General features: G+C 40.7%; 1 protein-coding gene across 2 annotated transcripts in view; it reads left to right on the top strand.

Moving 5' to 3' along the window:
• The window catches only part of PLD5 (phospholipase D family member 5), a 491,284-nt gene that overhangs the window by 279,249 nt on the left and 194,671 nt on the right, over positions 1-17,364 (top strand). Inside the window, exon 3 of one of the 2 annotated variants that reach the window (XM_067729472.1) lies at positions 6,379-6,547. In XM_067729472.1, the coding sequence (XP_067585573.1) occupies positions 6,379-6,547 (169 nt within the window). Of the gene's footprint in view, positions 1-6,378; positions 6,548-17,364 lie in introns of those variants that run through there. The other variant, XM_067729473.1, reaches the window with a different exon arrangement.

Raw genomic sequence — 17,364 nt, 5'->3', positions numbered from 1 at the left:
GCGGGGAGCAAGAACAGGCAACAGCTTCCCTTGCTCACTCACTTGCTCGCTGTGGGGGACAAGCCTGTTCCTTATATGGGATGAGGCTGGAGGTGTGTCCAGGCGTCAGGCCAGAGGGGTGGCTTAGGTGTTTTGCCCACCCCTCAGGTGGTGTTGAGTGTAGGGGGCGTGCTCAGTACCCTGCTTTTGCTCCCAACACTCTGTTTTTGCTCTGCTCCAGGCTCTTCAGAAGTGGCAGTTGGGTTTTCTGGTCTCATTGTATCTTTTGTCCAGAATTTGCCCCAACTGCACATGAACACAGTTATTTTTAGTCCCATATAGTTTATTTGTATTTTGTTGCTCAAGGAGAGGTGTGTCCAGATACAAGCATTGCAGCACTGCAGCAAACGGTCCCAAGTCCAAGCCTGTCTCATTCCCCCCTAAGAGACTCTGCACCCTTATTCTTAAGGAGTCAAGGGCCAGAAGTCTTTTCTTCTGAAACTTCTTCCTGCTGGACAGGGGCCGCAGACCCTAGCTGACCCCAGAGGTGTATGAGTCCCTCGCTGACTGTCCCAAGGACCTGTAGGGACCTGGGCCACTCTCTGCTGGAAAGGGTTGAATTCCTTGAGTCATCATGAGCCTTACTTTAAACTGTTGGAGCATAAAAGACACAAACTTAATCAAAAGCTTAAACAAACAAGGGCTAAAAAGGAGAAGAACAATAGCCATTAAAGTGCCAAGAAAGGGAAAGAACCAGGTTAACTTTGGGAGGGTTTCCTTAACTGTTGACCAGACAGGGGAGACAATGTTGCCCCTGCCAAGAAGCCATTCTGCTTGGATGTATATTTTGTTAATCTCGGGGTTAAAGTTTAATAATTTTCTCTATTCTTAGAATGGAAGGTCTGGACCTGTTGGTCCCAGGTCTCCTTGGACCAAAAAGTCTTAGTCACAGGTTTGCAACAGTAGGGAAGACAATGGAGTACTAGACGAAATATGGCCTAGATCAGTATGACTGAAAAGAAAAGGTTATAAGAAAATGACAGCCTCCTGCCAGAAAGTCTTTTATACGTTGTGGGATTCAAGAGAACAAACTAGAGAACCAGTTTTCAGTTCCCCTGCCCATATTTGATAGTGAGGATTGGTGGTTGATTGTCTGCTGAAGCCAAGTGGCTTCTTGTCAAATTTTCTCAGTGTTGGTTTCTACCTGGTATGGGCATCAGGGCTCTTTTCTTTGCCTCTCGATCTGCCCTGTTGTTCCCTTGGGTAATTTGAGAATTTTCCTTTTGGTGCCCATGGCTTAGGCCTAATGTAGCCTCTTTTCTATCTGGAGATAACTGTCTTCTTCCAGGATTTATAATATATCCCAGATATTTAACTTGCTGCTTTGAGATTTGTGCTTTTTTCTGGGAGATCCTCTAGCCCTAGGTCCCAAGGAAATTAAGGACTTTAATGGTATTCTGATCTGAGGTCTCCATGGTGGGGCTACATATTAGTATGTCATCTACATACTGTAGAATGGCCCCTTATTTTAGGTATATTTCCCTTAGTTCCTTTCCTAGGGCCTGGAAGAACAAGTATGGGCTGTCCTGAAACCCCTGAGGCAATACTGTCCAGGTATATTGTTGCATTTGGCCCGAGTGGGGGTTTGTCCACTCAAAGGCAAACAGATACTGAGATGAGGGATGAACTCGGATGCAAAAGAAGGCATCCTTGTGTCAAGCACAGTAATCCATTTGGCATCTTCAGGAATCTGGACTAATATATTATAAGGATTGGTCACAAGTGGATGTATAGGGACTACTGCATCATTTACTGCTCTAAGGTCTTGCAACAGTATTCCCCATTTGGCTTAACAACTGGCAGAAGAGTGGCCTTGCATGGATACTGACAGGCCATGTTTTAAGAAATGATCTATGGGCAGTTGCAAACCTTTCTTGCTTCCAACTTTATAGGGTACTGTCTCTTGTTAGGATGAGTGACTTCTGGCTTAAGGCTAGTTTTTACAGGTTGGGCATTTATAGCCTCCCAGGGATTCTTTTGTCCCGAGGAAATTAAGGAAGGTTAACTGCGAGTAGAATATGACTGGGAATAGACCCTTGTTCTTCCAGCTGATTTGCCTTAGTCAGAATCAAGAAAAGGGGCTGCTCGGGTCCTCCTAACCGTAATATGACTCTGAAGGAGCCCAGAAAGTCTCTTCCCAGTAGTGGGTTAGGACACTCAAGGCACAGCTAAAAAGGCGTGTGAGATCAAATGCTGTTCAAATTGACAAGAGAGAGGCCAATGAAGAAACAAGTGTGAGGCTTTCCTTTGACACCAGTCACAGTACAGCTTTTGGAGAAAAGAGGCACAGCGTGAGAGATCAGGACAGAGTAAGTGGCCCCCCGTATCAATTAAAAAACTGGTTTTCTTACTGCCACGTCAAGGACCACCCAGGGCTCCTCGAAGGAGATAGACATCTCGCGAAGGGGAAGCTCCCAGAATGCCCAGGCCACCTCAGTCATCCATGGCCATCTTAGGAGCAGGAGCCCCCCTTCCCCTTCAGGATTGGGGACAGTCCCACTTCCAATGACCTGTTTGTTTGCAGACTGGGCATGGACCAAGGGGTTCTTTTTGGCATTTGGGGGCCCACTGGCCAGTTGACTTGCATTTGAAGCGTTTCCCCTTGCTCGTTTTACCTCCAGGTGGTTGGTTAAACTTCCTTGGCCCCCTTGGTTTGTCCTGAGGTTGCAAGGCATGGCTGACAGCTATGGCCATCAGTTTAACTTGAGCCCTGGCCTGAGTGTTTTCACATCGGGTTTTCTCTTCTTCTCAGCTGGATCTCAATTATCAAATACCCCAAAGGCCACCTCTAGGAGTTGGGGCATCGGGGTTTGTGGGCCTAATTGTAACTTTCGGAGTTTCCACCTAATATCAGGGTCAGACTGGCAGATAAAATGTTGTCCCAGCCGGGACTGACCCTCAGGAATGGATGGATCGATGTTAGTAAATTTTCTAAATGGTGACAGAATCACAGGTTCTTTTAATATTCCTGTCATTTTTTGCCTATGTCCATAACTGAAAGGAATGTTAAATTTCAGTTAGAAATGAGGGAAAATAAAGATCAAGCTCATAGGTCCCCCTAAATTCTATTCATGGATCCAAGGTTAGGAATATCTGGTCTAAAGATTTCTGAAAGAAATCGGGAATCCTTATTGTATGCCTATCAGAAACCATGTAGGTGGTATGAAGGAAGGGGTGGTGCAGAGCCACCTACAACTGTACAATTACTGTATATCCTTTATTTTGTATGTTTGGTTTATCTGGGCTTCTTGATTCTTCTTTGTCTTTCTCAGCATGGCTTTTATATTGAAGTAAAATTGAAACTAGTTAGTTCTGTTTGTTAAATGATGTTCTATTTTTGTTTTGTTTGCTTGGATTCTTTTTTTGTTTGATTTTTAAACATATTCCTTAGTCATAGGGGAGGCTAAAACTGCTGATTATTTGGGATCATTTATTCATGCTATGTCTACCTTCTATCTACATAAATAATTGGACTTTAAGTGTGGATAGAATTAAAATATCCAACTTCAACTTCTGTCTGTTGCCTTCAAAGGTTTTGAAGTAGATCTCTCCACCTTTTTGACCCTCTCTCTCGTTGGTTTCCCAAACACTGCATTCTCCTGGACCTCTCTTGTCTTCCTGCTTCTCTTTTGGTCCCTTCTGAATCTTGTCATCCATTTCACACTCTACTAACCAGAAAAATGTAGGCATTCCCCCCACATTAGGCTTTGGGCTCGTTTTCTCTTCTTTTTTTTCCCCTTGATAATCTCTCTCAATGCTCACCCCTTTCCCGTGTTCCTCGTCAGTTTTAATGGACCCTCTACCCTCTACTGATTGTCATCTCCCTTCCAGTAGTATACATGTGTGCTGTCAGAGTTAGACCCCTAAAATGTACTTGGTTGCTCTCAAAAGCATCAAAATTAAGTCCAGACTTCTCTTCCTGGTTCACAACCTCTACAGTGTGGTCCCTACAGACACTGCCAGTCTTCTCCGCCATGGCAAGCCCCTGCCATGACTCTCTTACCTCACACTTCCCTTGGCCAACCAACTCTCAAGTATCCAAATACACCTAGAATATCTTTCTCTTCCAGCTGACCCATAAAAATTATATCTTTGAAGACTCATTTCAAGTCCCACTTTCTCCAGTTCCAGATGCTCCCAACCTAATTATTTTTTCCTCACTGCTGATGTTCCAGTGGTACTTCAGATGGTGCCTTATCCATCTAATTAATTCTTACTCTTGTTTTGCCATTTATTAGAGCCTACCTCCTATTTAAATCATTACGTATGAGACTGGCTCTTTCACTAGATTATAAATTCCAGAGGACTAGGGAGTTTTGTCATAGTCATTTCTGTGTTAGGTACAGTAAATGACTTGCTTGTCCTGTGCTCATGAGGTCTCAACCAGATTTAATTCATTTGTGGGTAGTGGTTGGATGATTGGACCCTAAAATTTTGAATGTCTCTAAGACATATACCCAACCCCATTTTGGCTATGATATTCATCAAATACACAAACATATTACTGAGAGTATTGTTTTTGTTTCTAAAATTGGCTAAATGGAACAAGTCTCATTAAAATAAACAGAAGTTCTGGATTCTGTATTAGAAGCTGAGATTCATTCTATAGGTATTTCTTGAGCCCTAATTATGTATCCAGCACTAGGGATGCATAGCTTTGAATAGAAAGATCTGTTCTAGAAGGGCTTACACCCTTACCCTAACCCTATCTTCATAAGAGTTTGGAGTTTCTTGTCAAGAGTTGCAGGAGAATTTACATTTCTTAAACTGGAAAAAAAAAAAACCCTGTTTATTCCTTTATTGAAATGTTATTGGGACTTCCCTGGTGGCACAGTGGTTAAAAATCCACCTGCCAATTCAGGGGACATGGGTTCGAGCCCTGGTCCAGAAGATCCCACATGCCACGGAACAACTAAGCCAGTGCGCCACAACTACTGAGCCTGTGCTCTGGAGCCCGTGAGCCACAATTACTGAGCCCATGTGCCACAACTACTGAAGCCCGCGTGCCTAGAGTCCGTGCTCTGCAACAAGAGAAGCCACCGCAATGAGAAGCCTGCGCACCACAACAAAGAGTAGCCCCCTCTTGTCACAACTAGAGAAAGCCCACATGCAGCAACAAACACCCAACACATCCAAAAATAAATAAATAAATTTATAAAAAGAAAAGTCAGGGAATTCCCTGGTAGTCTAGTGGTTAGGACTCTGAGCTTTCACTGCTGAGGGCCCAGGTTCATTCCCTCCTCAGGGAACTAAGATATTGAACTTCCATGCCAGTGACCTTTCAAGGATGGCCCATGGTATTCAGATTTTAAAAAGTAATAATAAAATAAAATAAAAATAAAAAGATTTTAAAAATAAATTTAAAAAACTAAAATGTTATGTGTCACCTGGCTAACTTAGAAGTGAAAATCACACAGCCTTAGCTGCAGCACCAACGCAAGCCACAGTGTATATGTTGTCAACAATAAGGAAGTATAAAAAGAAAAGACACATTTATTAGGTTATTGCTGATTGTAGTTTATTTAGGGCTTGGTTATTACTGTTATTTTATATATTCCCTATCTCCAACTTTAATAAAGCCCTGCAACAGGCCGGTTTTTATTTATTTATTTATTTATTATTATTATTATTATTATTTTGTGGTACACGGGCCTCTCACTGTTGTGGCCTCTTCCCGTTGCGGAGCACAGGCTCCGGACGCGCAGGCTCAGGGCCATGGCTCACGGGCCCAGCCGCTCCGCGGCATGTGGGATCTTCCTGGACCGGGGCACGAACCCGTGTCCCCTGCATCGGCAGGCGGACTCTCAACCACTGTGCCACCAGGGAAGCCCAACAGACCGGTTTTTAAATTTCCTTCTTAGTATCATTTTATGCCTTAGGCTGGGAAGCACTAACAGAGGTTTTAAGCAATAGTAATAGCATTTACTATTTTTATTTTCTAGTAGTAATAAAACATAATATTTTGGTTTCTAAACTAGTTCTAATATATGTCCAACATTGTACTAGAAACTGGAGATATTACTAGAGGAAGATGCTTGTGTGGGAAGCTCTGGACTTTTTCTCAAGGCTATTTTGGCACTGGACATTAGGGACATATACCATGATTTTCTGAAATATGAGTGCTAACTGAGGAGAAATTGAACATAAACTCTCAGAACACAGTAGATTAGCATAGGGGAAATGTTAAATGCCTTTGTTGAAAAATGTAAATTATGAGGAACATATACATTCAGAAAGAGTAAAGAGTATTTTTCAGATGTCTCTGTATGCATGTGTAAAGATCTGTGGCTTCAAATTTGACTAGATTTTGTTTGTTTGTTTTTCAAAATCTTTTCTAAGAATTGCCCTGGTGGAAAATATTCCTGAAGGCCTTACCTATTCAGAAAATGCACCATTTCACTTATCACTTTTCCAAGGCTGGATGAATTTACTCAGCATGGCCAAAAAGTCTGTTGACATAGTATCTTCCCATTGGGATCTCAACCACAGTCATCCATCAGCATGTCAGGTAAGCTGCATCCTCTAATGTGTGTGACAATTTTACTTATGTGCATTTTATACTCAGTATTCTTGCTTCCACTCCTCAAGTTCAAGCTCATTTTTTCAGTCTATCTATACCCATAGTTCATGTCCAGTATTACATTTATATGTATGTGCCATTGTTAATCGTAGGTTGCTCAGCTTCTACTAGAATGCAGTGCTTTCAAGGGCAAAATCACACCTCATGTTTGCAAACAAGAGGCTCTCTATGCAGCACTGCTGTATCGGACAACTTCAGAGGTGTCTTGTGGTGTCCATTGATGGCACACCCCAGAATTCTGCTTTGCACAACCTGCATGTTTACAGTTTCAATTCCGTAACTGCTTGCTGAGACATTTAATTGGTTAATTGGTGTCCTAATTTGTCTTTGTGGCTCAGAGCCAACTTTTTTAATAGTGGAGTCACACTTCCCGGTATAGCTGTATATTCTTGACTCTGTCATATTTGAGTGAAGAGGAAAAAGAAATTTACTAGTTATAAGAACGGCCTTTAGAAAACTGACTAAATGATCTGAATGATTTCTGAATGAAATGTCCTGGAGATAAGAAAATGATCCTGGTAATCTTTTTTTTTTTTTAATTTTTGAATTTTATTTATTTATTTTTTTATACAGCAGGTTCTCATTAGTCATCAATTTTATACACATCAGTGTATACATGTCAATCCCAATCGCTCAATTCATCACACCACCACCCCCACCACCCCGATCCTGGTAATCTTTAACATGTTTTTCTTTATGTTGGTACAACCATGATAGCACTGAGCTATCAAGTATATGACCATTGCCCTATACTTAAATGTCCTATGGGGGGGTCAAGGATAAAATTAATTTTGTCTGTTTGTATACAAAATGTGTTGGCATTAAGCCTATAATCATTACCTCATTGGTGCTTTGATTTGCTTCAATTATACTATTTTAAAGTCAAAAGATATTAGAAAATAGGTACAAATAAACAAAAATCCCATAAAGGCTATACTAAGAAGAACTGGATAATTTTACTAATTATATTCTGCACTGTTCTACCTCTGCTGAAGCAGGTGCTTCAGGTACTTATTGCAGCACTTATCATCCCAAAACTTAGTGGTTTATAAAAATAACAATTATTTTTGTATTCATGATTCTGGGCAGCGTTTGTCAGAGAACTTGTCTCTGATCTAAATAGTGTTGGCTGAGGTGGCCTACCTGGGGCTGGAGGGTGCAAGATGACTCCTCACATAGGAGCATCTTACCTCAGATGGCTGGAATGTCTAGCAGCTGGCTGGACTTCTCTCTCTCTGTATGTATCTGTCATCATTCAGTAAAGCGGCTTGAATTATTTACCTGTGGTTATATCCTAAAAGGGCAAAAGCAGAAACTGTGAGACCTCTTAAGACCTGAGCTCTAGAATCCCAATTGCTTCCACCCTATTCTATTGGTCAAAGCAAGTCACAAATCCAAGATGAGAGGGGTAGCATCCATATGGGAATGTGGAGAATTGTTGGCAGGCATCTTTGGAAATTATATACCACAGTGCACTCTGGCCACAGCAATCCATCTGTCTCTCCCACATACAAAATGCACTTCTCATCCCCCAAAACTTGTATCCCATTACAGAAAAGGCTCAAAGTCTAGGATTTCTTCATCTGCATCAGAACAGGATCTGAATAGGACTCCTCATGAGGGCTTCTCTTGATTTGGAAACCTGTGAACTAAAAAGACAAGATACATGCCCCCCAATGCACACCCCCAACATACAATGGCAAAATAGAGATGAGATAACCACGATAGATACTTCTATTCAAAAGGGGGAAGTAGAGAGCACAAATTAGTCATTGAACCCACAGCAGTTTTAAAAGCCAACCTGGCACACATCACCAGTTTTCCGAACTTGGAGAACAGGGAATGTCTCTAGACTGGGATCTAGTTCTGCTTCCTGGGGGTGCTTTCCTAATCTGCCGTTCTCAGAAACTCTTTGCTCCACCCTCTGTGTTTTTCTTTCTTTTTCATAAGAAATAGCCTGTGCTTGCTTCAGACTTATTTTCTTGGTTGGCTTTCTACCAGTAGAAATCTGAAGCCCCAGAGACCTCTTTTCATTTTAAACCACCTCTGTCCTTTTTTAGTCCAAAATGGAACAACCCCTTAAAAACTTCTGTAGACTTTCTATGTATCCAGTTATAATCCACTCTATTAGCAAAAGGCCACACCACAAAAAACTCACAGGTGGTCTTTTTCTACTTTGCACTGTGACTCAAGATGCTTCGGAACCTCACCCTTGAATTTTCCAGGAGCCCTTTTGAGAGGCAGCCCACCACCACCATCACTTTTAATCCTTCAGAGGTCTCAACATGGAATCGCACAGCCACAGCTTTGATTTGATCCTTACCCTGAGGTCATTTCTCATTTTGAGAATGTTTTTGCTCAATTGAGAGACTGTCCTAGATTTTCTACATTTCTCTCAAAATTCTGCATGAAAATGAAATAGTTTCTTCTTATCATATACCACCAAAACTTTGATTGATAATCTGCCTGAACAATCTCCTTAGCCAGATCTCCAAATCCACTAGTCATATTTTCTATCTCCTACTTTACAGCAGGCAGTAGCGTTGCCAAACTTTCTACCATTACTTTCTCAAGGCCTCAAAAGCAATTTCTTCACTGTTCTTCCAGCCTTGAGTAACAGAATGAGATTCCAGCCCCTACCACCACCGAGTCCCAGAGACAATGCCACATGCTTTAAGTTTTCGCAACAGTCGTTTCTATTTAATTTTTTATTGTGGTATAACAAACAACTCCAAAACGCATTCATTATTATTTCCTATGATTCTGTGACTTGGTTGACAGTTCTTTTGCTTCAGTAGTGCTGGCTGGGATTACTTATGAGGTTGTGTTTAGGTGGGAGGGTAGCTGAAGCTGGACTGCCTGAGGGCTGGGCACATCTCATTCTCTGCATGTGGACACTCATCATTCAGTAATCTAACCCAATCTTTTTATAAGGCAGCTGGATCCCAGGAGAGTGAAAATGAAAACTACAAGACCTCTTAATTCCTGGGCTCCCAGAACTTTACTTTGCTACATTCTGTTAGTCTGAAAAAGTCACATGGCCAGGCCACAATCACTGGAGGGACAAGAGACTCCAGGACGAACATACATGTACAGGAATGGGAGGAATTGTTGGCAGCCAAATTCCCAGGTGGTTTGTATACTCACAAACCTTTGAAAAGAGCTGAACCAAACCATTCTGACCTCTTGCTCTCTGAGCCCAGCAAACCCTCCTGGTGTTCAGACTCTGGGAGAAGATGGGTCATCAGAGAATGGCACAGCCTTTCTGCGTCACGGTTCCTGAAGTCACATCATGGTCAGTATTCAGTACTGCTCACAGGGCAGTGATGAAATGGATGCGTGAGGCTCTAGGTCTGTTTTGCCTAACAGTGTCTAGCATGGTGCTTGACGCATACTGGGTGTTCAGTAAATATTTGTTCAGTAGTAAATATTTGTTGAATGGAAAGATAAACAAAGCTGGATGCTAGTTAAAGTGGTCAGGACAGATTTTAATCAGTAATACTGTTGCAGTAGGGAAGAGGTCCAGGTGAAGGGAACTCAACTTAGATTTGTACAGAGATGCCCGGGTACTTTATATAGGAAGAATGAGGGAGATGGAAGGGCGTGACAGGGGCCTGAACAGGGTCAGGGAAGTAGAAATTTATAAAAAATGGTCCATGTGTGAACCCCATCTGGGATTGCTAGCTGGTGCTTTTCCAAGTTAGGCTCCTACCCTCCCACATAGGCTGGGAGACAGGGGCCTATCTTCAGGTGTTGGCAGAACAGCCTATTCTTTGGCAATCTTGAGCTTTCTTAGGCAGGCACTTTAATGGGGGCTAAGGTCATCCTAGAGATGTGGCCTTGAGCTGTTAGAAACCATGTTAGTGTTTGTTCAAGCCTTTTAATGGGGGAGGAGAGACAGAGGTAGGGCAGAGCAGGGTGGATGAAATGATTTGTGTTGAGAGTCTACAGTCTTTATAGGCCAAGGTTGAGGGCTGGTAGAGAAGTAGACTCAGAGGATCCTTGCTAGAGTTTGGTCAGGGAAAAAGTATTTGTCAGTTGCATGGCTTTAGAGTGAATTAAGGTCGATGTTACACAGGCAGAAAGAAGGTAACACTTAGCTTAATTCAAGTCACTCTCTAACAGCTGGCCTACTGCCAAGAAATGGAATTTTTCAATTTGCTGTCAGTAACCTGGCTATTACTGAACTCACCCAGCAGTCCTTTAGGAGGAGACCCCAGTGTGAACTGATATCTTCCAGTAGGGTCATTCTGCGCCCACCAGCGATGGCTTTTTGCTGCCTCTCATTCCCCTAACAGCACCAGGCTCCTTTACAGTTTAACACCAGTTGGTTTTCTTCAGAGTTTTGAGCTAATTTCACTTTGCCTCTTTACAAGGAAAGAGCTGCATTTGCAGACATGAAGGATAGAGGGGCTTTACCTGCTTAGGAAATTAAACGGACTCAAGCAGGATGTGAGACCCATCTCTCATGAACAGCTCTCCCTACTCCTGTCTGCTCTTGGCCCTGAGTACCATATCCTGGAAGGAGTGGTGAGCAGGAGGGAGGGGGGAGGTTGACAGCGGAGTTCGGAGGGTTGCAACTTCAACAAGACAGTAACCTTTCTCCTGTCCTCTTCCTCTGGTCCACTGGTGGCCAAGTGACTGCCACTAGTTGAATACCAGGCATGGAGTGTAGTCTTTAAAGAAAGAACAAGCGTGTGGAGGAGAGTGCTTGGTGCCTGGTTTGCTCCATTTCCCATCTCCCCTCCCTGACCTTCAAGCCCTAGAGCAGTGTTTGCAAAAGGACTTAGGTTTCAATGGCCCAGAAGAACTTGTCTAAATACCACATGTCTTGGGCCTTCAGAGATTATTTTTCAAGAGCCTGGCTCACTCCTTCCCGCCCTCTCACCACACCATAGGGGTAATTGTACAGAGATCAGGAATGGAAAAAAGAAAGCAGGTCCTTGCTGCCAGCTTTTTCTCTTCAGGTACACTTTAAAGATTCATATCCTGTTCTCTCCAGGCCATCAAGTTTTACCATTTCTACCAAGGAAGGTACTGGCTGAAAGCCTATTTGATTTAAATTTTACCTGATTTTATCTTTCAAATGGAAATAGGAAATTAAAGACTTTACCCAACCTTTCAAATTTTGGATGGCTAATCTTTGGACCTTGGAGCATGTTTTTATTTTTACCAAGCCCTCATAAATATTGGGATATAGTCATTGATTGACTTATTGCACACAGAAAAAAGAATGTTAAGAAAATGAAATTCACACTGTAATTACTCAAGTGAGCTAATTAAAATTTTTAAAAGATGTTTCAGAAAATTGGCTCAGGTTCATAGCTTATTTTCCATTAATATATTTTTAAAAGAAAATACTTTTATTTTGAGAGGCACAATAGTCAAACAGGACTATTCTAACAGACTTCTAAACCAACAGAGCCTGAAAAGTCCTAAACGGAAACCATAAATGGTAAATAAATAAGTAGGAATTATAACTGAAAAGCAGCCCATCTACTTATCATATTGCAGCTGTAAGCAAAATACACCAAGGAATGGTATAGCCAGTGGCAGGCAGGCCCCAGCTCAGCAGAAAAGGGACACAAATAAACATGGCACATGACATCTGTGTGTTCTCTGGATGTCTGTGTCCTCTCCGGATGCCATTTTGTAAGAGTGAGCTATGGTCATTATTAATAGGATGATGAATGCCTACATTTTTTTTTTTCATTTGCCTGGAAATAGACACATTCATTAAAAATGCACTTTTAATCTGTGCTGCCAAAGGGTCGCTATTTTAATTCCCGCTCTGAAAAACTCATCTTGTTTTTCCTACTTCGCCCTGGGTGTTGTTAATCTTTTTGTGGTTGTTTCCTTCTGTGCTGAAAGAAACTGGGCAGTGACCTTGTTCTGGATCACAGTCATGTTAAGGGCTAGTGAGGTCTACAGTTCCATGGAAATTATATTTTCATATTTAATCAAAAGGCATGGTTGGGCTAAGGGTTTTGTTTCTTTCTGTCCGAATGATGAGTTTAGACCCTGAAACATTGAATTTCTAGGACAACTTGATTGCTAATTTATGGGATAAAATGACGGAGATTTATGAAATCAAGACTCTTTAGGAAAAGCCAGGAAATATGATTTGACAAAGGCTTCTTAGTAGAGCTACCTAATTCACTGAGCAAAAAAGTCCTATTCTCTATGAGTTCATTGGAAGAAACCAAATAAAATAATGAATGAGCTACAACAACTGAATCTTAAAGAGATGTATTTATATGAAATCAATTAGTTACTGGTCTACAGTGAGCCACGATTACCAGTGGATGATACATCACAATTGTTTAATTTTGAAAAATTATGATTTTTAAAATTGAACAGTATTTGCTCAGTTTAGTAACTAGCATGTTTGAAAGTTCAGTGATCCAAGAGGTTATTTTGGAAAGCATAAGCCAGGATCCTGTCTCTACACAGTAAGTGGTAGGCAGACTGTCAGTGGTGGACAGACTATAGAAATGAGTCAGGAGTATAGTTTATATTTCTTTTTATCTACTTATTAGCTGTGTGACTTTGAGCTAGACGCTAAACTCTCTGTGCCTCAGTTTTCTCATCAGCAAAATCAAGGTGATAACAGAATCTACCCTCATAGGTTGTTGTGTAGATTAAATTAGTTAATATATGTAAAGGGTATAGAACAATCTTTGACCATTTAGTGCCTATGTAAGTGTTTATTGTTAAATTCATGAATGTTATCATTCACATTTACTTACTTAGGTGCACACTGCAACTTTAGTTCGAGTCAGTTTAATTGTAGTAACAAATAATGAGTTCTTACTGGGTACTTTACACTAGAATCCAAGATGGTTACCATGTAAAATTAAAAGAGGAATATAATTTCTACAAATGTGAGACTCTGGGTAGATAAGAAGGATTAGGAAAATTATCATTATATATGGAATTCTAACTTTTATTTATTACAAATTTTTACACACAAACACACACACAGTGTCTTGCTCTCACCCGTCTGTCTATCTATGTATACATATATACATGCATACACATATATCCCTCTGGACAACTGACATCTTGAATCTTGAATACGCAGGAAGTAATGTGATCTTATCCAACCTACAGGCACTTCTGATTTTTGTTAGTTGGTCAGTTGGTTGGTGTTTTGCTCCTTGTTTTTGTTTAAGTTGAAGTCCCCTAAGGCCAGGCAGCATTCAGTGATCTCACTTTGGTGGGATGCATCCTGCCATCCCTTGATTAGGCAGCTGCATCCCTGTGTGACTCAGGTCTCCAGGCCCTGTCTTGTAGCCCACTCATTCCTTCCTAGCAATATTCTTCCTAACTGACTATCAATGTAGATTAAGCAATAGAAGAGAGATTTTGTTTCAGCCAACTATAAACCCTTTCCTTGTGATGTTTGTTTCATAGCTATCTTCATGATTTGTTCATAAATGATATTGTTAACATTTTCTATTACTATCACTTCATACTTTGACCTGTAATATCTCTTAGCCATCCTCAGGGAGCCTGCAGTCTAGTGGAGTCAGCTAGGACTCCACACACTCCAGTACTTCTCATTCCCAGTCTCCACCATCTTATTGATTCTCCATCTTCAATGCCCTTCTAAGCCCACTCTTCCTTTCTTTCCCATCCCTGCTGTTCCATTCCCTCTCCAAGTCTACTGAAGTAGTCTTTACACTCATTCATCGTGCAAACGGTCAGCATCTACTCTGCAACACGGGTATTTCTGGAACCCGGGAGAATCCTATTTTTGACAATGTCGTTTCCATGTAAAAGTCTGATAAAAGTATCCAGAAATGTTGCAGCCTCATCATAATATTTAATTAGAATTTCTTTTCTTTATTACTATTTTGTAACCTAGGAAAAATAAAATCACAATAGTTCCTGCTTTTCATTTTGCCTGAAAGGAGATGAGCATAGTTGGTGGAGAGGGGTCCTTTAAATAATTGAAATTCTTCCAACCTGTTGTAATTAAGAGGTTGGTATATTGTAATTAGTAGGTTGGAGTGAGACAGCCAGAGAAGGTAGGATATTATGATACAACATGGAAAATGCACATTTCATCCTTTGTTTTGATGTAGATCTGAGGACTTGAATACATTTTTACTATATTATGGCAAACTTCCTATAGTCTATTTTGTGCTTTTATGGAATTATAGGGAAAAATAAAACATGTATAAATTAATTAGAACATAATTAGGATACATACTAATGCTCTGTTGTTATTTGGCTCAGTTTAGAATCCATTATTTTTTTTATTTTCAGTTCTCAAAGCTTGGTTTTATGGAAAAGGCAAACTATCTAGGAGGCATTTGCTACAGTGGAAAGACCACAGGTTTGGCATCAACCATATTTGACATGACCAGCAGTTTAGTAGTTGTGGTCACACTGGGCAAATGTCATAATCCCTCTGATCATCAATTCCCTCATCTATAAAATGGATTTAATAATGCCTGTCTCATTTGATTGCTTTGTAAATTTGATTAGATAGTTTGTGAAACAGCAAATAATGGAGCTCATAAAAGATAGTTGCTGTTTTCATTTGATTTTTGTTTTTCTAGTGCAAGACATTTACTTTCAAATTCCATACAGGAATTTACTTTATCATTTTACAGCAGGAATAACTTTCAGCTGTCCATCAAGTTCTCAACTTATATTAAAGGAGGTTAAGATAATTCTTCCCAGAATAATAATTCAGGTGGTTCTTCAAAGTTTAGGTGAAGAAAAGAGAAAGAAAAATGTGCATATTTTCAAGTAGATTCTTACCCTTCTGTCCCAGTATGGCAACTTTCAGCCATAACGACCAGTAAGAATCACCTGGGGAGCCTTTGAAATATACCTATGTCCAAGCTCACCTCAGATCAGTTAAATTAGAATATTTGGAGAGGGGCTTAGGGTCTGATACCTTTTAAAAGATAACTTGGGGATTCCATTGTGCAGCCTGGGTTGAGAATTACTGCTCTAAACCATCCCAGTCTAATAAACAGTGTGTGATTTTTATAGATTTCAGGATAGAACCAAGTTGGTCCCTTTCTGCTTAGTCAACTTAATTTTACCTGTTTCGGTTTAATCCTGTTTATTCCAGTTGTTCTCTCACTGATGATGTAAAAGGGTGACAGCTTCTATTTCACTGTTCCACATAAACAGTAGGTTCTCTTCAGCCTTCTCATCTCCAGACTGAATAACTCCTGGTCAGTATCAACATGAAAATAGTGTCATCTTATGAAAAGACTGTCCCCTTCTTTCAAAATAGTATCTTTTTTGTTCCACAAAATCAACACTTGACACATGCCTATAAATTAGCATTCTCCTGTTTGAAATGTGGCCATAGACTAATTTTGAATGTGCCTTTACTGAACAAACATTTATCAAGGTACTGTGCTGTTTGCTGGGGACACAAAATCAAATGAGCAATGAGTAGTGGGGGAGACAGAAAAACCAGTGATAAGAATACAGAGTGGTAGAGCAGTGATGAAAGGAGCTGTCAGCGAACAGGTTTGTGCAGCTTTCTCTCCGCTCTCAGCAGAGCCCTCCTGACTCTTGTGGCTTCTGGTCCTCCCTCAATGCAGTTCTTAGTGAATTCCTGCTGCTTCTCTATGCTTTTGCTCGCCCATCTGTTGAGTAATTCTAATTATGTTCTTGCTTGCTTTCCAATATATTTCTAAGGAAAATCGTCATTCATATATAAACTCATAAACACTATGATTAGCAAGAGTTTAACCTCTTTGCTTCTTTTAGAATCCAATCATATAGACATGAATAAATCATGAACCCGAAGACATTCTTCTCAATTATTTTCATTAAATAATAACTTTTCTTTAAAGTTGTCTTAGTTTTGTTTACCTATACGCTTGATTGTTTTCTCTCTAGACATTCGCTCTGTATTTCCTATGGTCTATTGATGTTTTTGGAACTTTTTTTTAAAAAGAATAGGTTGGATTTTTTTCTCATTATAATACCAATAGCTTCTTACTATAGAAAATTTGAAAACTACAGAGAAATGAAAGAGGACAAAATCATCCATGTGATCATCAACAAAAATTTTTTAATGGTTTGATATTTTATGCATAATTACATACATAGGCTCATATAAAGAAATTTGTATCTTAATTTTGAACTTAATGTCACACCATAAGCATCTTTCCATGTTATTAGAAACCCTGGTAAACATTATTTTAAATTGGTTGCATAATATACAATGTAGCATATACACCAGATTAAATGTAGATAACTTGATATTTCTCTATTATTGGACATTTAAGCTATTTCTTTTTTTCAGAAGTAAATTCTACTGCAGTAAATATTTCTTTTTTTTTTTTTTTTTTTTTTGCGGTACGCGGGCCTCTCACTGTTGTGGCCCGTCCCGTTGTGGAGCACAAGCTCCGGACGCGCAGGCTTAGCAGCCATGGCTCACGGGCCCAGCCGCTCCGCGGCATGTGGGATATTCCCGGACCGGGGCACAAACCCGTGTCCCCTGCATCGGCAGGCGGACTCTCAACCCCTGCGCCACCAGGGAAGCCCCAAACCATTGTCTTCTTTTTGCTCATTCACTCAGCATCAATTCTCAGAAGTAGGATTAGAGGGCTAAAGAGTCTGAGCTGTTTCTTAAGGCCATGGGGTTTTGGGGGAGCAATGTAGTAAATCCTCATGGTTGCTTCCTGGGGAAGCTGGGACCACTGGGAGAGAGTATGTGAAGGAATTCTGCCTCCATTCTGTGTGGGGCTCTCTGCCCACTC

Source organism: Pseudorca crassidens, chromosome 2 (genome assembly GCF_039906515.1).
Source record: "Pseudorca crassidens isolate mPseCra1 chromosome 2, mPseCra1.hap1, whole genome shotgun sequence".
NCBI lineage: Eukaryota > Metazoa > Chordata > Mammalia > Artiodactyla > Delphinidae > Pseudorca > Pseudorca crassidens.
The sequence above is the reverse complement of the archived record's forward strand: the minus strand, read 5'-3'. Positions and strand labels throughout refer to the sequence as shown.